Source organism: Pimephales promelas, chromosome 23, assembly GCF_988280905.1.
Source record: "Pimephales promelas chromosome 23, fPimPro1.hap1.1, whole genome shotgun sequence".
NCBI lineage: Eukaryota > Metazoa > Chordata > Actinopteri > Cypriniformes > Leuciscidae > Pimephales > Pimephales promelas.
In genome coordinates, this window is record NC_142791.1 from 2,809,185 (window position 1) to 2,836,102 (window position 26,918).

Here is a 26,918-nt window from a genome sequence, read left to right on the forward strand (position 1 = left end):
TGAAGAGTAATGCATGTTCATGTATAAATGTGTCAGGCCTTCTTCTGTATGGGATGGTGGGAATCCAAAGGTTGTTTAATTCATGAAGTGAAGAATCAATGGGATCACTTAGCACTTTTGTGCCCAGCCATCATGAGCAAGCTGATCTAACATAACTGTCCCTTAAATAATGTCAGCTAAATGACTACTACTACTAACAGTGCTTGAAGACATACATACATATACATACATAAATACATATATATATATATATATATATATATACAAATATATATATCTTTTTTTATCACAAATCACTTCATTTTGCACTGTGCAGCTAACAAGTGATCCATACTATATTTTACTTTATTAGACAACGAAAGGTTTTTGACAAATAAAACAGAACAAAATCCTCAGCATAAGAAACAAACTTTAGACTGGTAATGCAAGCTAGATTGAACAGCTTCAACTATAGTGAACCTAGAATTTAAGACCTTTAGTAAACCTTTAGTTTAGTTCTCGTTGTTTGCCTGAAGCGTAACAGAGGGTTTTAAAATCCAGCTTTTATAACCCTCCACATATTTAAACACCTAGCAACATACATACCTCACAAATTATTATTGCTCTTCAAATCTCGACTCAAGTCAGTAAAATAATAGCTAATCTGTAACCAAATTACCTTGTTTTTAATAAAATATATTTTTATAAACACATATTCATAGTTTTATAAACATTTATTTGTACATAAAACATTTATTTATTCATTATTTTTTTATATTTTTTGTGATAGGCCTAGATATTTTTTTAAAGTGCAAATATTCAATGGTGTCTCTTAATTATTATGAGGTAATGAAAATTACATATAATAATAATTACGAAATAATTTAAAACATGTTTAAATGAATAAGTAAATTTGGGTTACATTACAGAAATCATCGTAATTTAACTCCACGTAAAAAAACAACAACATGCTTTTTAATAAATAAAGGTAGCCTAGGTGAAGTTGTGGAACCTGCATTGTCACTTCTTGACTTTTCATGTAAAATACTGTACCCAACTGCATTTTCAACTTATGCTAAATTAAATATAACGAAAGACGATTCCTAGCGATCAATAATAATGCGTCATATGCCACGCCCTCCCTGTTCATGCTAATTAGGTCGCGACAATTAAGGCGTGTGCTCAGGAAGATCATAAATATTCAGCAACACTTCTGCTTATGATTATGCCACAATGGAGGAGTATTTCATTCCACCGTACAACTATGGAGGGTATCCTGGGTATTTCCCCTTTTACCCCGGCAACGCGAAATTTAAGCAGCAAAACTGGAATAAAAAGGGAAACAATTTGTATATTGCGCCAGATGCCCCCGATTATTTTGACGTTTACAAACGCGCGCAGTTGAAAGCGATACTATCTCAGGTGAACCCGAATCTGACCCCTCGCCTCCGCAAGGCCAACACCAGAGAGTTCGGTGTGCAGGTAAACCCGAAGGTGGATGCCACTGTCCAGTGCTCACTCGGCCCCAAAACGCTGTTTTATCGCGGGGATAAATGGGACTCACCGAGGACGCCGTCCACCAACCCACTGAAACTGAAACTGAGAGACACTCTGCCCAGCACACCTGTCAACTCCGTCCGCTTCTTCCGCCCCGGCGTCGCCATCTACTCACCCGTCTTCGACCGCAGGATTTTCTCCTTATCCACGACTGCCGGTGAAAGTAAGGACGACGGCGGGGATGAGAGCAACGAGTCGGACAGTGAGCTAGACGACGACGACGACGACGACGACGAGGAGGAAAAGTGTAAACCGAAGGAAACCACGCACAACGAATCACGGCAGGAGAAGTCGTTGATTCAGCGAAATAAACGGTCAAACTTTCAGGTGTGTTTCCCCTGTGGGAAAGGTTTAGCACTCTCCTTAAAATACAATGGTTATTTTTGTGAAATTAGGTGATTTAGGCTTGTAACTTATCAGCGCGTTCCACCCGTTAACTCGTACTAGGTCGATGTACTCCCCAGTTACGAGCTCTGACGTCACATAGCCCGCGAAACCATTCAAAACAACAATGGCAGCCACTACAGATGCAGTGTTTCTGCAGGCGGTATACGTTGCTGAGAATACACTTTAGGACAATACAAATACAAAATACATTTTCAAATATACAAATAAAGTAAAGGAATAATAGCTTATCTTGCCTTATGCGCATTTTTTTTCCTTCGTTTCCCTCAAATAAACAAGGAGTGATCACTTTTGGCGACAGAAATGATTACAAACAAGCCCCGTAAGGTCCGCCATGCTGGTTTGTTTACATCTAGCTCCCACAATTCCTTGCGCTCAGGTAGTTGGTAGTGACTGGCCTGCCCTGGAACTACAAAGTCGTGAGTCGTGATTTACATGCTCAAAAATCTGCCTGGAGCACAGCATTATACTACGTAGCGTTAGTCAAGCTGTTCGGAAGAAAACCGCTTGTGTTGTGACCGGTAGGCTACTAGAATTCGAATTATATTTTGTCTGGAAATACTTATTTTATTCAACTTGAACCTTGCAAAAGCTAATAAAATGCAGCTCTTCATTCCATTTAAAACGTTTTCTTTTACGACCCCTTTCAACATAAATATGTAATGGACAATTTGATTGGTTGTCTGTTCCTTAAAGGGATTGTTCACCCAAATTTGTCATTACTTGCCCTCAAATTGTTCCAAATCAGTTTTTTTCCTCCTTTAAACTTTTTTTGAAGAATGTTGGTAACCAAACAGTTGACGGCACCCATTGACATCCATTATTTATATATATATATATATATATATATCAATGGCTGCTGTCGACTGTTACCAATATAATTCAAAATATTCTTTTGTGTTCAACAGAAGAAACTCATACAGGTTTGGAACAACATGATGATGAGCAAATGATACAATTTTCTTTTTTGGGTGTACTATCCCTTTAAAGTTACGCCAGTATGGAGTTTTATTCTAACAATTCATTCTTATTTAGTTTCTGGAGCAGAAATATGGATTTTATCACTGCAGTAAGTGCAACATTCGATGGGAAAGTGCATTCGTGTGGTGCATCTCGGGAACCTCCAAGGTAAAATGCAGTGACTTTAAAAACACTTAAACTTTAAGGTTTAGACCTCATTAAATGGCATCATTCCCACAGGTGTACTTCAAACAGCACTGCAGAAAGTGCCAGGCGGGACTGAATCCATTCAGGGTTGAATCCATTCAGTGCCAGGTATGAGTTGTTGATGGTGCACGATTTATTTTGAAGCTGTTGGTGCAGTTTGACCTTGCTCTGTTTGACCTCTACCAGGTTTGCTGCAAGGCTCGCTGCTGCTGTGAACGAAAGCAGAGGCACATTGACCTGCGCCGTCCTCACCGTCAGGAACTGTGTGGCCGCTGCAAGGGCAAAAGCCTTTCCTGTGACACCATCTACAGTTTCAAGTACATTGTCTAAATGTTCAGATGTATAATGATGTGTTTTAGAATCTGTATTGGTGGCCCATTTGACATTGGGTGGGATGTATTGAATTTTTGTATTTGTATAAAGGTGTAAGTTTATATAACCTAATAAAGTATTGCAGCATAATACTAGTGTCCGTTTGTTTCTGCTTCGCAAAAATGAAAACATTATGTGCTTTCCCTCATTTCTTTGGGAACAAGATTATAAAGAACTGTTTTTGTCCATGCAATGAAAGTCAATGGGGTCCAAAACACCACTATCATTGTATGGATACTAAGATCTTGTTCCACAATTTAATTTTGGTAATGCATAATGGAATATTATTTTGCTCAAGATTATGCACGCATAAAACCCTAAGATTAAGTGTCAATGAAATTAATGTCTGTGTTGCAAAATCACTATGCAAACACCAAAATGTCTTATTGAAACGAACCAGAAGAATCTCAACATGAAGAAAGCACTATTTATTTCACAAAAGCTTTAAGTATTTACACAGTGAACGAAAAACTATTTTCTCGAAGCTTTACAATGTGCAATCAGTCTAGGCATGCACTAGAGACAAAGACTAATCTTCATGTGATGCCTCCCTTTTCCACTTTATACAAATAACATTATAATAAAATACACTTTCAATAAATACAACTCGGAAAGTACAATAACGCATGCTTGGCAACTTGACCCGACAAAGAACAATTTCAAAAACTACGTTCAACACACTGATTTCTTAAATACAAATTTACCCTAAAGGTGAGCCTGTGTTTGGCGTAGCGCAGGATGTCGATTGAAAAACGGCCAAACGATCTCATATCAGCACTTGAAGTAGAATCAGGTTTAGCCGTAGCTTATCAGTTGTATGAGCAAATCGCTGAATGTCAGCATGTTTGCGTGTCTTTGTACAGGTGCGGAGGCTGATATCTAGCGGTACGTAAGGGATAGACGGGTTCACAAAGACACAAGCTCTCAGCTTTAAACAGTTACAAGAATCACGACGACATACAAATAGTGTCCTTTGTCCCTCCTTCATTTGTGCGGCGTGTCCTGTTCGCTTTTAAAGACAATCTTGAACAGTTACAGTAGAAAGGCATCCGTTTCAATGATCCATCATTGCACATTCCCCATGTTAACAAACAAACCAAGCGGAGGTGCTTCCTTTCCAAAAAAGGCGGCATTTCTCAGTAGCAAACAGGATTTATTTCTCTCACGATTTACGACTTGAAACGTCAACATAGTGCAATAATTAATTAAAAGACGCGTTTGAGTGACTCAATCCAAGGAATCTCGCAGGAGCAGCTCAGTTTCTCCGTTACTGCTGCACTTTTGAGGATCCGAGGACACGCTCACTCTCAGGAGCCCCTTCCTATTTAGTACAGTCAAGGATGCTCGTGCAAGTTTCCCTAAGAAGGGCACAATTTTATGTGTTAAACCCTCAAAAGGGTGGCAGCACTCCCAAACGTCACACTGGATCTGGCCTGGAGCGGGTGGCGGGAGTGGAGGATCATGGGATGAGGGCTGGTGCAGGAGAGGTTGGGTGACTATGGAGGGATCCAGTGGTCGGGGCGTCCAGGCCAGGGCTGGTCTGGGGTGCCGCGGGCTTCCTGTCAGAGACTCAAACCGGAAACGCTGGAGTCTAGGAGGCTGGATGAGAATACCTGGTACCCCTGAGCGCGGCGTATCATGTCCCGGATCTCTCCGTTGAGCTCCATGATCTTTGCGCAGACCTCGGACATGTCCTTGTTCGAGCCGACCAGTGCGAAGGTGCCAGTTTGGCCCAGAGTCTGGTGCCGGAAGTAGACGTTGAGGAGAGTCTGGATCTCGTCCTCTGAGCCACCGCCGAAAATGTCATTTGGCCAGATTCGTCTGGAATCAAGAACAAAGTTAGATACCATCAAAATGTCATGCTATTCAATTCCAGTTTCAAGACCACAGTAAAAACTAACATGCAATTAAAGGAGTAGTTCACTTTAAAAAAAAACTTTTGCTGATAATTTACTCACCCCCATGTCATCCAAGATGTTCATGTCTTTCTTTCTTCAGTCGAAAAGAAATTAAGGTTTTTGATGAAAACATTCCAGGATTTTTCTCCATATAATGGACTTCAATGGGAACCAAACGGTTCAAGGTCCAAAAGACAGTTTCAGTACAAACTGTTGAAAGGGCTTTAAATGATTCCAGGCGATGAATAAGGGTCTTATCAAGCGAAACGATCGCTCATTAAAAAAAAAAGGTTTAAGTTTTATAAGCTCAAATGGTCGCCTTGCTCTGTTCTGTGTGTTCGTGACTCTCCTGTTCGAACTCGTTCATCAAAATGAACAAATCTTATCCCGAGTCAACTCGTTCATTTCGTTCGTTGAATGAACCAAATGACACGAAAAAAGATTTGTTAATTTTGATAAACGAGTTTGAACAGGATCACAGAACAGAGCAAGGCGAGCATTTGTGCTTATAATTTATAATAATTTATAAAACTTAAACTTTTTTCTTAAAAGAGCAATCATTTCGCTAGGCAAGACCCTTATTCATCAACTGAAATCGTTTAAAGCCCTTGAACAGTTTGCATTTTTGGACCTTGAACCGTTTGGTTCCCACTGAAGTCCATTATATGGAGAAAAATCCTGGAATGTTTTCATCAAAAACCTTCATTTCTTTTCGACTGAAGAAAGAAAGACGTGGACATCTTGGATGACATGGGGGTGAGTAAATTATCAGCAAAAGTCTTTTTAAAAGTGAACTACTCCTTTAAACACAATATTATTGTTAAACATTTTCAATAACTGAAATAAAAACTAACTTGAGAGGGGAAAACTAACTAAACCAAATACATTTTCATGACTCCAAAAATAACTAAAATAAAATAAAATAATGCCACAAATACATTTTAGCTTCTTTACCACCAGATTACCAGAGTTGTGTCTCTCCCTAGTGGTGTCACAGCTCACCTGCACTCTTGAGTGTAGCGGATGGCCATGGAGAACTCGTTGTTGTTCAAGCACTCCAGGATGGCCTGCACAGCCGCCTCTGAGCTGGGGAAGATGGGCTGGGAGCCATGCCTTTGCCGGTCCACTAGATCACCAGCCAATGAGGCTTCGGCTAGCCGCAGGCAATTCTTCAGATCGCTCAATTCCCGAGACATGTTCCAAAGCTACACAATGAAAGCACACGATTAAGGGTGCGTTTACACGACAGCGAAGTACTAAAAACAGAACATTTTTTCACAGATTTGTGTTTTTGTAGTTTACACAGAGAAAATAAATGTATAGTTTTAAAAAAAAAAAACATTTTCAGGCCCCCTGATAAATAAACTTCAATTCTTAACATTTAATAAAATAAATAATGATTTTATTATGATAAGTTGTCATGTCATTTTTTTCTTTTCATGACTTTCTAACAATATTAGGGCAGTTAATACACTTAAATTGTAGGCAGACATTGAACTATTGACATTATATCACATTTATTTTGCAGTCAGAAACAGTGGGGTCATAGGTGCATTGTGTACCTCTGGCACAGAGCTGATGGTGTTCACTTGTCCAATAAGTTTACAATAGGACTGAAACAGCAGGAGAAGCTGGAAGTGAAGTTTGTACAGGCGCTGACACAACTCCAATTGCTGTGGACGATACGAATACATCAGTATAATAAGGAAATCACACACATGAACAGCCAAAAACTCAAACTTCCATCACTGAGTGTTTATATGCACAAAAAATGACTTTGTTTTATGAAAACCATGTTAACATTTTTAAATGATTCATTACTTCTACAGTCTTCAAAAACACTTTATATGATCTTAAAAGTATGCTTACTAAGCATAGGTTTGGGTAATTTCATGCATGTAAACACACTCACTGACCTAACCCTAACTGAACTGAATGCATGGACTAAACTATAAAGCTGTAAACACAGATCACAGATGAACAAGAAAGAGAACGGTTCTTAGTTTCAAACTTACAGCCAGAGTTTCCATTTGCTGCAGAGCAAGCATGTCATAAAACAGGAAAGAGTTGAGAAGGGAGAAACAGACAGCATTAATACCCAGCATGCAATCTGTGAGACTGAATATGTGCCACTGTGCTCAGAAATCCCATCCACATAATTAGAAGATTAGTGCATGTCGCATTCAACCCAACCCATATAAATCATGCAGAGGATGACAAGAAGAAGGCGCACCGAGTGACAAGAAGAGTAGTGAGGAAATACTGCAATACAATACCATTTCAAAATCAATGTTTCTATTTAGCAAGGATGCATTAAAATGACCAAAAGTGACATTTGTAATGTTACAAATGTGACTTTTGAACTTTCTAAACATCAAAAAAATCCAGAAAGAAAAAATGTATCATGGTTTCCACAAAAATATTAAGTGTTGTTAATAATAAGAAATGTTTCTTGAGCACCAAATCGACATATGAGAATGATTTCTGAATGATCATGTGACACTGAAGACTGGAGTAATGATGCTGAAAATTCAGCGCTGTCATCACACAAATAAATTTCATCGTAAGATATATTGAAATAGAAAACAGTTCTTTCAAATTTTAATATTTCACAATATACTGTATGCAGCCGTATTTTTTCAAACACGTTAAAAAATCATAACAGTGTACAAATTATGAATGTGTGCACCTTCTCCTCAGAGTCTCCAGGCTGACAGGTGATCACTCCATCATCAGGATACTTCGGAAACGTGGACTTACAGTTCTGCAACCACTGTTGAGAGAGGAGAAAGTGGATGTGCTTGACTAAATTCAAAAAAATTTAAAACACAAGTAGTTTTGCGCAAAACCCGACACCATGATGTTGGGGTGTTACAGCTAGCAAGCAGTCCTGCGTGACTTTAAGTAAATGTAAATTGATGGGATTTTTTTTTTGCCTGGCTCATAATCCATCGTGCGAAAATTGTCTGTTCACTTAGAGAAGTATTGGCAAACCTCCACTCATTAAGCTGCACGATTCAAAGTCTCGTTCACATCTGTAGCACAAATTATTTCAGCAACTCAATTGACCTATGGCTAAGCCACGATGAGCCAATCACAGTGCGCAGCTAACCCAATACACTCGGACATTCTCTGGCTCCAAGTCCATTGAAATGCATTGCAGTTAGTCAGCTTTCATTCGTTTTTTCTTGTCATTTTAAGTTTAAAATGGTCAAACAGTATCTATGGGGTACATGCAACTCTGACACTAGGTTTCCGCGAGGCTGGGCGACGGTGTGTATTTTTTACCCATTCCCAAGCCACATCTCAACCGAGATAAGTGTCTGCTCTGGATTAAGTTATGCGGTAGACCACAACACCAACTAACTGTGGATAAATTAAACAAGGATGTCTACCTCATATTTGAACATTATCTTTAAAATCTATTTATTAGAAATTAGAAAATGTTAACGTTAGCTTCTAGCTGCGTTGTACATCATGTCACTTAGCTGTAAATAACCGAGATAACAAATGTTAACAATGATTTATGTAAAGGTTAGAATGACTTACTGAGACAGCGGCTTCCTCCCGGGTGTTATATGTGTCCAGATACTCCTGAAGCTCAAGAACACTGAACTTCATCTTTTCTAGAAGCCCGTATGAAACAATCTACAAGAGGACAGATGATATAAAAGACAACATGGTATAAAAATACTTTAAAAGTCTATATACAAAATGATTCTCAATAATTTGTTAGGAGAGGTCCCTGAAGCACGGCTGGGGAGGAATATTCACTGACCGTTTCTGCGTCCACATACAGCGTGGGACAGTCTGAGCATAAGGCCAACATCTCTGATGATCGCACAAATTTTGACCCAATTCCCCTCAGGCCGTCTCCGAGGTAACAGGCAGCATCGCTGGTTAGGGAGCAGAACTTATTCTGGATGTTCTGTAGAGACAAAAATGAATTTTAATGGGCTTTAATTAACCAGTGTTTCCAGTTAATTGTGTAGACTCTGGTGGCCTGTCACAATCTAATCTGTCACGCCTCAGTTTCAGAATAATTTTTTCACAAAAATATTTGTGGACTTCTCATGATAAGATAAAATGTTATGAAAAACGAAGACGAGGGGTGGTGGTGGCGGCAGTGGCGCAGTGGATAAGACACATGCCTTTGGTGTGAGAGACGCAGGTTTGAATCCACTGTGAGACACCAATGTGTCCCTGAGCAAGACACTTAACCCCTAGTTGCTCCAGAGGCGTGCGACCTCTGACATATATAGCAACTGTAAGACGCGTTGGATAAAAGCGTCAGATAAATGTAAATGTACAAAAGAATTGTAATATTTTTAAACAGTAATGTAAATTACTATATTGCGAAAAATTGCTTCTAATTTACATGTATGTTACAGTGCAATTTTACAATAGTAATATATAGGGCTGGGTATTGACACAAATTTCACAATTCAATTCGATTTCGATTCAGATTCGATTCGATTCAATATTGATTATTTTGGATATCAGTTACAGTAAATGGCAAATTTTCTCAAGGAAATCAAATCTCTTAACTAATGCTGTAAACTATGGGAGTCTAGTTTTGTAACTATACAAACACTTAAATTACACTTTTATTTATTTTTATAATAAGAAGATTATATGAAATATAAACGGTGGCTGTCATAAAAACTTGCCAGATATGCAAATATGCATTAAATATTGAAGAACATTAAGATTATAATGCATATGTAATATGGTGTATTTAGCAAAATGCTCCTCTCTGGAGTTATTTTTTCTAGCTGACTAACGACGATATGACGACTATGACTATGACGATACATTGATTACAAGCTGTTTAATTGACGTCTTTCCACGGTTGAAACGCTGATTGAGCGAATCAATGTGACATGATACGGATTTCGATAAGTTGTACTCTATCTTTTAACACACTTTCAGATGCTCATTCATGTTTATTTCGTGCTGTGACTGGTATTATTAAACCAGAAGAGAGATCAGCGCTGCTGCTTCTCTTGAGCTGCGCCAGAGCGATCTCACGCCACAGCGCCAAAACGTTATTTATGTTTTTGAGTTTCTAAAGAAAATGGACGTAATTTGAAATTTGAGACTTTGTTTCATATCAATAGTAACAAAGGACAAAGATTATTGCGATTTGTTGGATGAATGTTCCATTCATTCAAATGAAACAGGATGACTAATCGATTCTTGAGATTTAAGAACCGATATCGGTTCGTAAAAATGAGAATCGATTAATATCAAGAAATCAATATTTATTACCCTGCCCTAGTAATATATTACTTTTGTTGGTATGACAATAATGATAATAAAAAAGCCATTATTATGATTACTATATCCTAATAGTTCCTTCCTACAGTACGTATAACACCATTGTCAATATAATGTGAACTGAGACACTATATCGTGAACCACGAAATAAGGACACCCAATGTCTTACAAAATCATGTGGGAAACACTGAATTAGCAATTATGAATAGAAATATTCAAACAGGACTGCTTTGTGTACGTACAAGGGTGACGTTACCTGAAACATTCCAGAGAAAATGTGGAAGGTGTAGACGGCGCAAGACCCATCTGTATCACACAACAGCTGGTTAATGTGACTCCGCCAGGCTTCTTCGGCATCGTCACACACCGTGGGCTGAAACGCTGCCAAGATAGCAGAGAAAAATGGGGAGGGTGGAGGAGGAAAGCCCAGCTCATCCAGATCATCTCGGTCCTCCCCAAAATGGTAGCTACGGAAAGCCGAAGAAAGGATGTTACCCTTGAATAACCATTCCAGTTAGTTTTAAAACTGAAGTGAAGTGTATCAGTATTAACCTGGGCAGGGAGTTTGGGTTCTGGTTGATTCCAGCTCGGTTTTGTTCAGCGGGAAGATCCAGATTTGTACTAGAGCCGCAGTCAAACCTCATTGGCAGCTCATTCACACCGAATGGCAGGTCGTCCTCTTGGACATTTGACTCCTCGTCTTCTGGTAAAACCTGTGCAGATGTGAGAAGATCATTATTGATCTTCTCTCCTCAAAGTTTATGTTCTTAGTAAATCTAAATTAGTCAGTAATTAAGTTTCACAAACATGCCAGCAATAGTTTCAAACAGCACGGTGAAGCGGATGTTTAGCTTCGAGGTTTGGTGCTATTTGGGCACACTGAAGAAGCTTTAAATGTAATTGTAAACATACACGCGGCATGATGTGGTCCTCTGGTAGTGATGTTCCCAAGCAAGGTGTTGCAGCATTAAGGGAATTTGGGTCAGCTGATGTGGTGTCATAGGAGGTGGACAGAGAGTCTGTATGATTGGTGTCCTCGGAGGGAGAGAGGTTCATGGTCTGAAATCAGAAAATGCCCAGCTTTAGAAACATACCATTAGGCTAAACCAAACAAACAATAAGACAATCTATGTAGTATGATAGACAGACAGACAGACAGATAGACAGACAGACAGACAGACAGATACTGTATGCTGTCTGTCTTTCATATCATATCTATTATGTATCTATAGAATAGATAGATAGATAGATAGATAGATAGATAGATAGATAGATAGATAGATAGATAGATAGATAGATAGATAGATAGATAGATAGATAGATAGATAGATAGAATGATAGATCAAACGATAGATAGAATTATAGATCGAACGAGAGATAGAATGATTGATAGATCGATAGATAGATCGTAGATCGATAGATAGAACGATATATAGAACAATAGATAGATAGATAGATAGATAGATAGATAGATAGATAGATAGATAGATACTGTAGATAGATAGATAGATAGATAGATAGATAGATAGATAGATAGATAGATAGATAGATAGATAGATAGATAGATAGAACAATAGATAGAATAATAGAAAAACAGATAGAATTATAGATTGAACGATAGATAGAATGATTGATAGATTGATAGATAGAACGATATAACGATAGAATGATTGATAGATAGATAGATAGAATGATATATATATATATATCTAGATGGATAGATAGAACGATAGATAGATAGATAGATAGATAGATAGATAGATAGATAGATAGATAGATAGATAGATAGATAGATAGATAGATAGATAGATAGATAGATAGATAGGTAGGTAGAACAATAGATAAAAAGATAGATAGAATGATAGGTAGAACGAAAGATACATAGATAGAATGATAGATAGAACGCTAGATAGATAAAACAACAGAACGAACGAAAGATACAACGAACGATGGATAGAACGATAGAACGATAGACAGACAGATAGATAGAACGATAGATAGATAGATAGATAGATAGATAGATAGATAGATAGATAGATAGATAGATAGATAGATAGATCGATAGATCGATAGATCGATAGATAGATAGATAGATAGATAGATAGATAGATAGATAGATAGATAGATAGGTAGAACAATAGATAAAAAGATAGATAGAATGATAGGTAGAACGAAAGATACATAGATAGAATGATAGATAGAACGCTAGATAGATAAAACAACAGAACGAACGAAAGATACAACGAACGATGGATAGAACGATAGAACGATAGACAGACAGATAGATAGAACGATAGAACGATAGATAGATAGATAGATAGATAGATAGATAGATAGATAGATAGATAGATAGATAGATAGATAGATAGATAGATAGATAGATAGATAGATAGATAGATAGATAGATAGATAGCACATACTAGTTGAGAGTGGGAGAGGCTTTGGCTGGTGGAATTGGACTCTTCCTCAGAGGAGTCATCCGAGTCTTGCCGGGGGTCGTGTAGGCCGATGCAGGGGGTGATGTCAGAGTGCTGGCTCTCCTCCAGGAGCTCAGTCAGGTCTGTGCTGTCCAGAGAGCGTCTGCGCACTCCCCAGTTAAAGTTATCCATACTCTCGCCCTATTGAAACACACACACACACACACACACACAGCACTGATTCAGCAGCTATTCTTTCTAGCATGAGCCGATGTTGGGTGTGCACCACTCTGGCCCACCACTTAGGAGGACCCAGACATAACACACTTCTAATCAATCATGCAAAAATGAAGAACACATGCAAACATACAGTAAATACAAATGAACAATATCTGAAATATGAAACAATATCTGCCACTACATGTAAGGTTTCTGACTTTGCAAATGAAAAAAAATAAATACTAGTAATCTTCTTTGTAGTCCTGCGGAAACAAACCCGAACAAAACACAAAATCCAGATTTTAAGGATTTTAGATCAGCAGGTTTCTCCAATAAGCATTTGAAAAAATCTGAATTTTAATAGTTTTCCAACAAAACAAAAACAAGTTGTGAGGAATGATTTAATATGAATGAAACAAAACAAAAAAATATATTGAATTGAGATGCTTCTAACATGCATTTCTATAGTATGTAATATGACATCCATGAATTGAATACACAAAAAAATATATAATTATCTAATCTCTTTAGCAACAGCAGCCTGATAGATGAGAGTCTACATGACTGAAACACATCATTCTCAAAGTGATTCTGAGCAGATTTGGAAACAAGATCTCTGCCATTCTCTACGTCACATGCTAACACAGCTGTTCTTACCTGCAGCTCCTATGGCAGCACAGGAGAGAAAGAGAGAAAGTGTTAGCTACACAGTGAGCATGTCCAGAGGAAAAGCAATGGCCACATTAGTCAGGCACTCTCTTATCAGAGCAAAAGAGTTAACTCATTATCCAGAAATAAGGAAAGAAAGTTGCAAGGAACTGGGTTTTTGTTAGTAGGGAAGGGAATTGTAACTCTGAAATCAACATCTTTTGATGTCTTAAGTCATTTATTATGTCTATATCTGTATAATTAAAAAATATACACACTACACCTTTCAAACGTTTGAGGTCGGTAAGATTTGTAAATTGTTTTTGACATATGTACTGTACCTTCTGCTCACAGTAAAACAGCAATATTGTGAAACATTTTTATTATTACAATAAATTAAAAAAAAGTTTTCTGTTTCAATATATTTTAACCCCTTACCTGGTCTTGTTTTAAAGAACATAATTAACAGATTATTGCTGAAGTGAAACCATGAACCCAAAGCCATAAATCTAACGAAGTTATGTTCCAAGTTTGAAGTTGATATCACAAAAATTGAAGTTCCCATGATATTGTGTTTAGGCGTAGTACCAAAAATAGCCACCGGGTGCCATTGAATTACATTTAATAAAGTTGTATACATTCTGCCTTTAACAAATTTCTGTCCAAATATCAATTCTGTCACAAAATTTGGAACCTTGAGACATAGACCTTTCTGGCAATATATGTTTTGTCAAATTATGAAATATAATGTTGCCCAAAAGGGGAGGAGCCTGATAAAATAATTTAGAGTACCGTTTCTAACGCAACGTTCAATTATGATATGTAATTAATTAGGTAATTAATGATACCTAATTTATGATCACTACTAAAATAAGTGATATATTAAAACAAGCGATAAAAAAGATAATATTATATTTTAGAGGATAATATTTATATATTATAATTTTTATAGGATAATATTATAGTATAATTAATTGAAAAATACTAGATTATATGTTTTATTATGAACTTTTTCAATGATTAAAAGTGGGTGCATCGACTTTTTGTGACAAAGGTCAGACCTCCTGTTATGATGCATTGTCATAAATTCATCAATTACTCTTCCTACATAGTTTGTAACACAAAATAGGGGTAGAATACCTATCAGGAAGTCTTAGACTTTTCCAACGATATATATAATTTGTTATAATTAGATTAGGATTTAATAGAAATATAGTGACGTAAAGTTAGGTGACAGTTAAGGGGTTGAAATGTTATTTATTCCTGTAATGGCAAAGCTGAATTGTCAGCATATTTCTTATTAATTTCACAGTTGAAAACAGTTGTTCTGCTTAATATACTGTATAACTGTGAAGGAATTTTTGTCAGGATTCTTTAATGAATACAAAATTCAAAAGAACAGCATTTGTTTGAAATATAAATATTTTTTAATGTTATAAATAACACTTTAATTCAATTTAATACAAATCAAAGCAAAAAGACCCTAAAACTTTTCATTGTAGTGTATATATTTTTAAATCAAACATATTTGAATGTAATACCATACGGATACCAGGTTTTCTACTGACCTCTCCATCTTCCAGCTCTACGTCCAGGAAGTCAAAATCTCTGAAGACCCTGAACTGCTGCTCTGAGGTGGTATCATCCAGGGTGTCCTCCCGTGTCCCATCCTCAGAGGACACCTGACTGGGCTGATGCTCCATGAGGTCCAGATCACCACAGGAGGAGAAGATCACCTGAGGCAAATAAACATGACAATGGAGTCAGCGTAGAGTATGCAATGGTCCCATTACTAAGATGCCTTATAAGCTTATAGCTTATAATTAGGGCTTTAATTAATATGAAATAAACACAATTCCTGCATTCATATCAAAGTGATAAGTATCTTTCCTCATGATAAGAAAAAAGTATGATTGTCTTTCCAGGAATGACAGTGACAGTGAGGACTCACAGACGGGTTCTTGGTGAGGCCAACTTCCTGTCCGCAGAGTGACAGCACGTTCACCAGCTTCTCTCTCGTCCGCTTCTGAGCAACAAAAGTGAAAAAGCAGACTGAGAATCATCAAGATTTTCATAGTATCACAGTAAACATTAAAATGCGATGTTCAGAACAGCCCAAAGAAATAAAAGTTCCCCTCCTTAATACCATGACACACATGAACAGCATGAAATGTTAGTCACCTGTGATGATTGTGGCCGTTTCCAGCTGACTGGCACCAGGACAGTGTTTGAGTTGGACCCTGAAGAGGTAGAGGATGTGCTACGGGTCACTGCGATCACACGGGCTTTCCCATCTCTTCCTCCAGATCCCTGCAGGTCATCATATCTGCGGCCAATAACCGGTGTCTGGACACAAGCACATGCATAAACACATATTACAATAAAGGTTGAACATTGATATGGAACACCCTACAAAAGCACAACAACAGGTCCTGAGCACGGACACTCAGACTCACTCAGACTCCCCATGAGTCACAGCCTTCCTTTAGTTTAGATAAACAAACATGTTTGGAAAAACAGCCTAATTGCTGGACTCCTTATCAGTGTGGACCCACTCCATCTGGACGGGATATCACTGCCTTCATCAGGGTGGATACGAGGCAAAAACTCAATTCTAGGAACTGAGAGAGTTTCCTGTAATTGCACATGAAGCCACAAGAGGGAACTCATACACAAAGTTGTCTTTGTTATAACCGGAGAAAGCCGAGGGAATTATACCATCTCCAGGTCTCATAGACTTCCTTGTTTTAGATCAGACGTCTATATTAAATGAGAACATGATTATAACCAGAAACTGACTATGAAATTTAACATTATTAATGGACAACCCAAGATTGTTTAAGCTTTGCGGTATTTAATTATATTAAGTTCACATAAAAAGCAGTCACTTGCCCTTTAAAGAACACTCCCTATTCATTAAGTTTCAGAGGAAACCCTCATTTCATCCATCAACACATTAATCTAAAACAGTGTGTGTGTGTGTGTGCGCCCGCTTCCTGTTTATACCCATGCTCTGGGGCGTGATGCGTTTCACGCACGCCAACGTTCATTTGCTTGTTTAGTTGATAGGGCTCCCAATTACGTTTTGTGCCTTCAGCAAACAAACAAACAAAACATGCATTTTAACAAGATACGACAAGATAAACTGTGTAAAGTACCTCGGATATGTCAAAATTGAATTCCAGTGTCTTTCCCGGTAGGGCTTTAGATGAGCCGTCCCACATCATACGGCTAACCTCCAGGTGGGCTAGATCGCCATGGGCATAGGACGGCAGGGACAGGCTGGCTGAGCGGGACACGACCAGCTTCAAAATGTTCAGAGCTTCTTTCCAGTGAACCGTCTATAGAGGACACACACATTTGGTATGACAAATCAGATCAAAATTCTTTTTATATTTATTTAAAAAAATTGACTCACCTGTACAAATTTCTCAATGGTCTTTAGCACCTCTACATTGAAAGGTTTGACCTGAATTCCAACCAAATCCATGTGGCTTAGCAGACTGTAGATGATCTGCAGCAGGGGCTGTTGCATGCTGGGTAATCCTTTATCTAGCAACTATGAAGAGAGGTCAGCTGGTGTTAAAACTGTGTTCTTCTCATAAGAGCATAAGCAACACCATATCTGATGGATATTAAATCTCACCTCAGCCATATATGTCACAAGACTGAGCGTGATGTCAGAGAAAGCCTCGTGCACGTAGCGACAGACCACATTAACCCACGAGAAGGGGTCTCTGGTGTAGGAACGAGTCTTATACAGGGTCATTACATGAGCCAGGTGAGATAGTTTCGTGTTCTTGTCTTTCTCCTCTAGACACACCTAGAATACACACCACACCATAAACAGTCGAATACAGATGTTATTGTGTTTCAAAAATAACGACTACTGACATAGCTCATTTATTTTCTGATTTTTATAATATTTTTATTTTTATTTTTACTTCATATTGAATGTATTGGGAGCTCATATTATTTTTATACTTGTGTGATGTAATATTATTCATATTTTATTTTTTGTGGCCAATTGTTTATCACATACACAGAATGTATTCAACTACTGACTGACACTGTTAATCGAAAATAAGACACACTAGCTGAAATTTTATTTAAATGCGTGATAGTTTTCTTGTTACAAGTTATGAGTTGGGATATAATACAGGATTAGGTGTTGAACTAAGTTTGCCTTCACATTCAGGTGTAAATATCAATGAAGTGAAGGCTGAGTTTTATAGTAGGAGTGTGTAGAGAAAAGGAGGCGGGGCAGACCTGTGCGATCCTCTCAGCACTTTCTTTACAAAACTGCGTAGGGCTACCGAAGTGTTGCACCAAGTGAGGCAGCAGACAAAGCACATTTAAAGGAAAACCTGAACAGACAGAAAATAAAACATACAATTATGTGTAAGATTAGAAAACTTGGTAAAGGTGGGGTATGTGATTTTCTTTGCTGACCTTTTTTTTTTTTTTTTTGTCAAAATTACTTGAAATCATATTCCTAACCCACTAGGGATGGGCAACGATTAATCGCGATTAATCGCATCCAAAATAAAAGTTTGTGTTTACATAATATATGTTTGTGTAGTGTGTATAATTAATTTGTATATATAAATACCCACACATGCATGTATATATTTAAGAAATATGTGCATGTATATATTTTATATATATTTATTCACAATTAATATTATATATAAATATAAATATTTGCTATATTAATGACACATTTTTCTTAAATATATACATTCATGTGTGGGTATTTATGTATACAAATTAATTATACACACTACACACACATATATTATGTAAACACAAACTTTTATTTTGGATGCGATTAATCGCGATTAATCGTTGCCCATCCCTACCACAGCCACTGAGTTAGAAGCACTGAAATGAAAATTAAGCAATTTAATCATCTGTGGAACGGGAAAAACTCCAGCCAATCATTTCCAAGACCATCTAGAATCATTGGACAGTCAGTGTGTCAATCAAACGTCGTACCATACTCCCGTTTCACTCGTTTCTGTTGCGTGTCCTTAATCAGGGGTGGGGAAGAAACTATTATTTTGAATTTGAAAATATATAAAATAATATAATTTTAATATATAAAATAATATATTTAGAAAATACTATCCAATATTTTGAATTTAGAATGGATTCATATATACTAACTGATCAACAGCTCATCTTTTCAGGGACAATTTGGTATTGTGCTCAGTGGTTTAAAATTTTTCGCAAATATTCTATACTTTAGAGTAGTGTCAGCTTTCAGTCTTTTTTTTCAGTCTGTGATTCATGCCACTAAGGAAAACAGCATTTTAGTTTTATAATGATGACAACTTAAAGTACCAAATGGCCTATTACTAACATTTAAAAAATGTTTGGACTGTTTGGACACAGACAAAGTCTAAAACCGACAAAATAACAACATTTTTTAATATTTTCATAATATTGATAACATCTACCTTTCCTTTTGCACTACTGTTTGATTATTTGAAATTAGGTGGTTATTTAATTTTATGTTGTTGTCTCTACATGTTGATACTGGAAAAGAAGTTGCTTTTAATCTCATTGTACATGTGTATAGTGACAATAAAAGGGCATTTCATTTCATAAGGAGTAAAAAGCAATTATAAATACACCGTTTTCCACTGCTTCCAGGTCACATTAGACCAAAGTATATAAAGTAAGTATACTGACCAGTTTTTAAAAAGTGCCAGTACAAGTATCCTCTCTACTACCCACCTATAGCCTGCGATGTGTCCACCACTGGCACTCGTGAAACGGGCGTAAGCTGACAGAACAACTGAAGCGTGAGATCATTTGTAGCTGGAGAGGTGAATCCCTTCAGGAGCAGCTGTTGCAGTCCGGAAAAGCCACTCCACCTCAGCTGACCCTGGAGCTTCTCTAGTCGCTCCCTGTTCTCCTGCAGATCCAAAGGAACCCGCGCCAGCAGTTTGTGAACCAGCCTCAATGACATCTGGTATTCAAATTCAAAGTCCGACTCCATGAGCGACACCGCCACCCAGAAGATGGTGGCGAGCAAGTTTGCTGGGTGACTGGAGTGGGAGGGGTCGGTGATGACGCTTATGTCGGCACGGGTGGAGTTGGAGGACGTGCTGCGGGCCGAGCGAGCGAGACACTGTTGGGTGCAGGCTTGGATGCGGTCCAACGTGGCACTGCGAGGAGGGTTGGAGGACGAGTTTTCCCCGCTTTCGCCGAACTTTTTAGGGACAGAGTAACTGCGCTGGTGCCTGTTCCGCTCATTAGTCTCTTGGTGCAGGTTCAGCTGCCCTGTGCTCTTACGGTTTGGGTTGAGCTTCCCACTCACCAGGAAGTCTGGCGATGAATCTCTGTTTGTAGAAAGAGACATTGCAGGTATGTAAAGACAAATGGATGGTTAATTTGTTACTTATACTTTTTTTCTCTGGATATATTGTTATTACTATAGAATGTAATTTGCTATTTTGTGATGCAATCATGCAGTCATTATTCCAGGTTTAAGAGTCACATGATCCTTCTGAAATCATTCTAATACAGTGCTGATCAAGAAACATTTCTTCTTATTATTATTATCAATGTTAAAAACAGTTGTGCTGCTTAATATTTTTGTGGAAACCATGACACATTTTTTTCAGGATTATTTGATTAATAAAAAGTTCAAAAGAACAGCATTTATTTGAGACAATGTAAACGTTCAATTGAATGCATTCTTGCTAAACCTTTTTAAATCTCACTGAGTCCGAAATTATCGTATGCATTTTTTCATATTCGTGATTCAGTGGCTCTGAATTATCAAACTCCATTCAAACTGCTCGCTATGGATGCGAAAAAAACAGAAAATCGAATCGAAATCGAATTTTTTTATGATGGACGAATGTTTCGGAGGCAGTGTGCAAGCGTCATTGACATAATGTGAGGTTGTATTTATTTTTTAACGTGCGAAAATGTCGGACGCGACCAAACTTTTGAATGGTAGTGTAGTTATACAATATTTTTACTAGGTTGAATTAGTCGGACAGCATAAAGTACAGCATGAAATTCTAACCTTGTCAAAGCTGCCATAAGTTCACTGTTGTTCAGACATTCAGCTAAATTATCCACAACAGACTCCAGAGTAAGTAAAATCTCCATGACGTAACCCTGGAAAGCAAAATAACATTAAAGAATGAAAATTAAGATATATTTGACCAAATGCATTTATTGTATAGATCTCTGGTTGATGGATACACACCTGAACTTCATCCCCGTGCTCCCCCACAACCTCCACGAGGCGTGAGAGCAGGTCGGACACGGCGTGGGCAGAGAGGGGCTGTCTCAGCGCTCGGAAGATCTGGAACGAGCGTCCAGCGTAATGGCGGGAGGAGCTGCAGAGGGCCGTCTGCAAAGCAACGTCGCTCAGCTGATGCTCTAGGTGGAAATCTGACACAGGACAAAGACGCTTATCAACCGAACACTGTGCCAATGTAATGTATAAAATATTTCATTCTGTTAATATGAAACATAAATCCACTAAACCTGATTTGGACTCCTTGAACACAGAGACCACATGCCGCAGGAAGTTGGTGAGCTGATCTGCGCTCTTAGAGTTGGGGTTCTTCGGTGTGATGTCTTCGTGACACCAAAGCGGTCCAAAAGCCCTGAGTAAGTACAGGACAGTACTCCATGCACTGTACCACCACCACCACCAAAATCACAAATACATGAACTACTACTCTCTAACTGCCTGATTTACTGACGCTGGAAAATCCCCAAAAAATTTGCTGAGGAAAAAAAGCTAAAAATGTATAAAATTGCACGTGTGAGAATTTCAAATGTAAAGTAATGAAAATGAAAATATTTTAGTAAATTAGAATAATTTAAAATAATAATAATAAAAATAACAATAGAGTGCCGAAGTTACGACGTCACTCTGTAGGCCAAAACGCGGAAGTGAGTTAGCATTTTAGCATTAGGTTCCCTTGCTCTAAAGCCTATGGGATTTTTGAATGGGTTTTTGCTAAATCGCCCGAAATAAGGTCTGTGGTGAACAAAGCCACTAAATATTTTCACGTTTTGATCTATGACATAGAACACACAGTTATAACCTGCTTGTGTTTTTTTTTAAACTTTATTGTGTCTGATTGTGTTTTTTAAAATCTTTATATAGGCTTCAAAATGTATAAATTTTGGATTAACTTGTAAAGATTATCTTGCTAGACAAAACGTGTAAGGGTCACAACCCTTTGTTAAACAGATCTTATTTTTTGCGATTTTCCAAAAGTCTATGGGGAAAATGCATTGTTTTTCGACCAAGGGAACCCATGCGCCGCTAGCTTCCGAGTTGTCCTACAAAGTGACGTCATCACTTCGGCACTCTATTAATAATTCATTTTAAAAAGAAAAAATATTGTGTGAGCTTTGTAATATTTGATCATTTGATCATTGATGCACCATCCATTTTTGTCGTTATTCTGATTATCATTTTTATACGACTTCTGGATCAGCATCTAACTCCTTTTTAATGGGAAAAAGACTGATTTGCATTTTAATCTATTTTCATCCGCACATATCGAACAACTGCTGTACATCTATAATTGCCACGTACCTGGTGGTGAGGAATTCAATGAGCTTGTTGGTTTTCTCGTCTGAATCTGTGGAGGACTCGTCCAGCTCCTCCAGGTCAGCTGTAATTTGTGGCAGGTTCCCAATGCTTCCCCCCAGGCTCACACTGGAGGAGGTGGAGGATGAGCTCAGTCCCGAATCCGCCACTGGTGACGCTTGCCACTCTCGCAGGAAGTCGAATCCTCCTGTTCAGACGAGAGTGTGGTTTAGTGGAAGCAGGTTATCAATACAGTTTCACAGACAGGGCTTAGATTAGGCCTTAGTTCAATTAGGACATCTAAGTAGCTTTAATAAACATGCCTTAGAAAAAACAGTCAGCGCAATTTGTGTTCAGTTAAAACAGCTCAAGCATTCATTTTAGTCTGAGACTAGGCTTACGCATCGTCTGTTAAACCAGGGACAAACCTGTAAACTCTTAAACATTTTTGTCCTCCTATTTCTTATTATTGTGTCTGTGGGCTGGTTTTAAAATTAGCGATTGTTTACAGACCTTTAGTCTTTGCTGCAGGTCTGTAAGATAAGCATATGAACCACACTTATGTAAATAATATTAAAAAACTGAGGTGTTAATTGTCAGCTAAGGCTTTTCACACTGGTGTTTATTCAGATGTAAGCAAACAAGAAAATAAAATCATCAGGATGAAAGATAAAATGGTAGAAAACCTGGCATAGAGTCTGGCATAATTACCTCCATCTCAGTCTCTTCTATAGTAGGAAAGACAAACAGCTGCCAAAAATACTTTCAATTCTATGCCAAAGAAAGTAAAATCCTAACCCTTGGGGTTTTTCTTAATAATAGTAACCTACTTCCTCATTGTAAATTCAAGCTGTTCAGGAAATGTAGGTGAATCTTATGCTCAGTAGGTCACACTGGCTATGTTTCCATCCATATATTTTTATGTGAGTTTTGGGATATCGCATAACACTGTATGGGAATGACAAGATGCACATCAATTATAAAAACGCACATAAAAAGAGATTTACTGAATAAATTTCTCGATGAGCATCAAAAAAGATGCGACTTTGCAATGGGACGGCATAACTTGACCAACCAGCGGACCGATCTCATTGCACAGAATCTGAAATGCTTTTTGGTCATTTTGAAAAGCCTACGCAAAGTCTGTCGTCAAAGTGGTTTGGTATAATTACCTCCCAGAACTGTCTTGCATGACTGCCTTCACAAACAGAAAGCAAGTGATCGGCGATCACATTAATTGCGTTTCGTATGCGCGCTCTGAGGAGTGATATATTAATTATAAAAACAACATTACTATATAGTAGCTACTCCTACTGCATCAACTTCTATTTTTCTTAGAGATATTTATCGCCAGTTTATAAGGAAACTATGATTGTGTTTTTTTCTTAGTGATGTTTATCGACAGTTTATAAGGAAACTATGATTTTATTCTCTTGAGCACATGGGATGGAAACGGTGCTTTATGTGCAAATGTTGTTTGCGATATTCCAATTATGTGCATAAGTTAAATTCACAACTTTGGATGGAAACATAACTAGTGAATGCTCTGTGCTGCAGGTGAAGTGATAAAATAAGGTCAGGAGAGCGTAAGGCAAGGTATTTGTGCTTGCTGTGCAAGTTGGCAGGACTGAAATGTTTTTTGTACACTTGCGGTGTTTGTGGGTAAAGAAACAATTACTGTACCCAAGAATATTTCACAGGTTGTTTAATTTTAGTGTCCACTTTACACTGCATGGTTCAAGTGAAACAAATCCGATTTTTTCCTCTCATGTGGCACAGATCAGATATGACCGGTGAACGTGTAAGCAGGAAAATAAACGCATGGATTCCGATTATCTCAGATCGCATTCAGGCCTCACTCATATGTGCTAATAAATTGGATATGAATCGGATGCGTGCATTTGCGTGTGCCATGTAAGCAGACAAATCGGATATTCCCCAGTAAATGCGAGTCGTACGGCATTAAAAAAGTGCGCAATTATAGGCGCGATGGAAGAAAGGATACACACAGTGGAGCAATGCGGAGGTTTCATGTCTTTTGAGCGTTTGGGCGAAGAGTTCAGTCAAAAATGCAGGGTTGTTAGAAACAAATATGTATTTGAAGACATTTCACGGGTTTTAAGCGCTCGTGTCTACAGTGCCTCTCCTTTTTTTGATGACTATTTTAAATATTGTAGAAAGAAAAACACTGGATAATTTTATTCGCATCTGCATCCATTGCATTTCCTGCTGTTTTACTTCATTTTCCGGGTCAGAACGTCTACATTTGGTAGTTTCAGCAGTGTATAGTGTAAATTAGGGATGTCACAGTACCAAAATTCCAGTAGTCGGTACCGATACCATTGTCACGGTTCTCGGTACCAATTTAGGTACGACAGCAAAATTAGTTGTTGTTGTTTTTTTTTATTTTATTTTATTTAACTACTTGAAAAGAAAATTCAATCACTTTATTATTTATGATGGTACATTTATGAAAGCATTGAAGGCTACATGCTGTTTAAACGAAAATATTGATGATACTGAGAAATATTGCTTATAATAAAAATCAAGTGAAAAAATACAGCATTCAGTGGATTTAGGCTACAGTAGTATTTTTTAATGAATTGAGACGTAGTTAAATCTATTGTACAGTAGCCTAATATAATTATTTCCGTCAATTTCTTTAAGTTAAACCAAACTTTTATTTTGACGGGTTGCCGTAAAGACCTTTGACTTTCTGTGCGTGTATGATATATGATATGACCCTATGGATATGACGATAGTTTTTCTCAAATGAAACGGTAAAATGCTCATGAAGTGAATCATGAATCATGTCATCATATCGTGAGGCAGCAGAGACTGAAAACAGAAAACTAAAAACGTCTCCGCCGTTCATTCACAAGCGCAACATGCAGGGTTCATATTTAAATAGTCGTTTTGCTGTTTGAAGAGGACGCAACTTCACGCCCTTCGTACATGCATGCGCATCCAGATCTCGGTTTAACCGGGTATTCGGTACCACCGGGAAAATTTTTTAAGTACCGACTTGGTACCGAAGTACCGAATATTTTGACAACACTAGTGTAAATGCAAAAATCGCATGGGTCACCTTTAAAAGATGATCAAAAAAAAAAAAAACCCCGGATATAATCAGAAAATCGGATTTGGGCATCAAGACCTGCAGTGTAAATGCAGCCAAAGTCTTTCTCTTGTTTGAGATCTTTTCTGAAACTTTTTTTCTTATGGGAATAGCGAGAAATTGGAATTGGTTTTGTGCAATGTTATGAAGAAACTGTCCGTGAATGTTTATTTCTGTTGGTGGTGTCTTGTTTATTTGAAGCATGGGTTGAGGACATGACTGTACCTGTGTAGTGGTATTCAGGCTGGTAGCTGGATTTAACAGTGAGGGTCTTGTTGTCACCGATCTCTCTGGTTAGTAACAGGACAGAGGCGATGACCTGGAAATTGTTGTTGCAGGAGAGGGCGATGAGGAGATGCAGGAGTAACCTCTTGCTGTGCTCAAACACCTCCGGCCTGTAATGATCCAAACCTGAGAGGACAGAGATGAACTGATTTGAGAAGAAATGAACAGAAACCATTGAAGTGGACAGGAATGAAACACATTCTGAACATGAACTAAATGACTTTCAAAGGGTGTTCCCACTGTTGCATAACGTAACATACACACATACGGTGTTGTGCTCTATATTTTTGGATGATTAGCAAGATATCACAGGAATGCCTCTAGTCAAAAGACATTAAGAGAAACACGTTGTTAGCTGGAGGCTGATGACATCAAGAGTCTAAAAGAGATAAGCCATGAGTAGATGGCATTTCGCCAGCCCCTTCTTTTGTTCCTTCTCCTCCTCATTTTCCATTACAGACATTTTTCACATTGTTGTGCTGGTTATTCAGACAGACTGCTGGGGTGAATTATGGTGGAGAATGCGGGAACTATATAGACCAGACGAAAGATGTGCGTTATCACAGCGAGAAACCCAGACACAAACACACACTCCTTTTTTTAGCTCAGAAAAGAGTAAAAGCTGGATAAGGTGTTCCCCTACATTTTAAAGGGATAGTTGACTTTGAAATTAATTTTTGGTATGTTTTAGCTTACCTCAAGGGCATCCAAGATGTAGGTGTATTTGTTTCTGCAGTATTTTCAATTTTGACATTTTTCAGTCAAACCGTTCTTGTCTATCAGTCATACACTGGAGGCTAAGGGGGTTCACCAAAGAGCATGCACAGAGAAGTTAAAATTAAACATGATTTAATGACTCGTAAATGTAAGTACACATTGATGGCCTAAGACACGAAACGAGCGGTTTGTGTGAGAAAACGAACAGTATTAATATCGTTTTTACCTCGTGTAATCACAGTGACGTCCAAGTGATCTGAATCAGTTGTGCAATGTCC

The 26,918-nt window shown here is 38.0% G+C and overlaps 2 protein-coding genes across 9 annotated transcripts in view; one reads left to right on the forward strand and one right to left on the reverse strand.

Moving 5' to 3' along the window:
* Positions 1 to 1,177: 1,177 nt before the first annotated feature.
* Positions 1,178 to 3,570, forward strand: zar1l (zygote arrest 1-like). Its single transcript, XM_039677722.2, has 4 exons — positions 1,178 to 1,863; positions 2,977 to 3,069; positions 3,142 to 3,216; positions 3,295 to 3,570. The coding sequence occupies exons 1-4, from the start codon at positions 1,213 to 1,215 to the stop codon at positions 3,436 to 3,438; spliced, it is 963 nt and encodes a 320-aa protein (XP_039533656.2). The 5' UTR covers positions 1,178 to 1,212; the 3' UTR covers positions 3,439 to 3,570.
* A 317-nt stretch (positions 3,571 to 3,887) lies between these two features.
* fryb (FRY microtubule binding protein b) overlaps positions 3,888 to 26,918 on the reverse strand; it is a 76,075-nt gene continuing 53,044 nt past the window's right edge. For 5 of the 8 annotated variants that reach the window (XM_089126545.1, XM_089126544.1, XM_089126540.1 and 2 more), the window contains exons 39-62: positions 25,864 to 26,049; positions 22,527 to 22,728; positions 21,458 to 21,609; positions 21,174 to 21,361; positions 20,988 to 21,082; positions 19,685 to 20,292; positions 18,212 to 18,309; positions 17,589 to 17,765; positions 17,361 to 17,501; positions 17,101 to 17,283; positions 16,124 to 16,288; positions 15,894 to 15,968; positions 15,511 to 15,678; positions 13,079 to 13,276; positions 11,571 to 11,717; positions 11,211 to 11,371; positions 10,915 to 11,125; positions 9,157 to 9,306; positions 8,928 to 9,026; positions 8,068 to 8,151; positions 7,394 to 7,411; positions 6,941 to 7,051; positions 6,381 to 6,583; positions 3,888 to 5,301 (exon numbers count right to left, since the gene is read on the reverse strand). In XM_089126545.1, coding sequence (XP_088982671.1) covers positions 5,043 to 5,301; positions 6,381 to 6,583; positions 6,941 to 7,051; positions 7,394 to 7,411; positions 8,068 to 8,151; positions 8,928 to 9,026; positions 9,157 to 9,306; positions 10,915 to 11,125; positions 11,211 to 11,371; positions 11,571 to 11,717; positions 13,079 to 13,276; positions 15,511 to 15,678; positions 15,894 to 15,968; positions 16,124 to 16,288; positions 17,101 to 17,283; positions 17,361 to 17,501; positions 17,589 to 17,765; positions 18,212 to 18,309; positions 19,685 to 20,292; positions 20,988 to 21,082; positions 21,174 to 21,361; positions 21,458 to 21,609; positions 22,527 to 22,728; positions 25,864 to 26,049 — 4,079 coding nt within the window. In that variant the 3' untranslated portion in view covers positions 3,888 to 5,042. The remainder of the gene's footprint in view (positions 5,302 to 6,380; positions 6,584 to 6,940; positions 7,052 to 7,393; positions 7,412 to 8,067; positions 8,152 to 8,927; positions 9,027 to 9,156; positions 9,307 to 10,914; positions 11,126 to 11,210; positions 11,372 to 11,570; positions 11,718 to 13,078; positions 13,277 to 15,510; positions 15,679 to 15,893; positions 15,969 to 16,123; positions 16,289 to 17,100; positions 17,284 to 17,360; positions 17,502 to 17,588; positions 17,766 to 18,211; positions 18,310 to 19,684; positions 20,293 to 20,987; positions 21,083 to 21,173; positions 21,362 to 21,457; positions 21,610 to 22,526; positions 22,729 to 25,863; positions 26,050 to 26,918) is intronic. The other 3 variants (XM_089126542.1, XM_089126541.1, XM_039676447.2) reach the window with 3 other exon arrangements.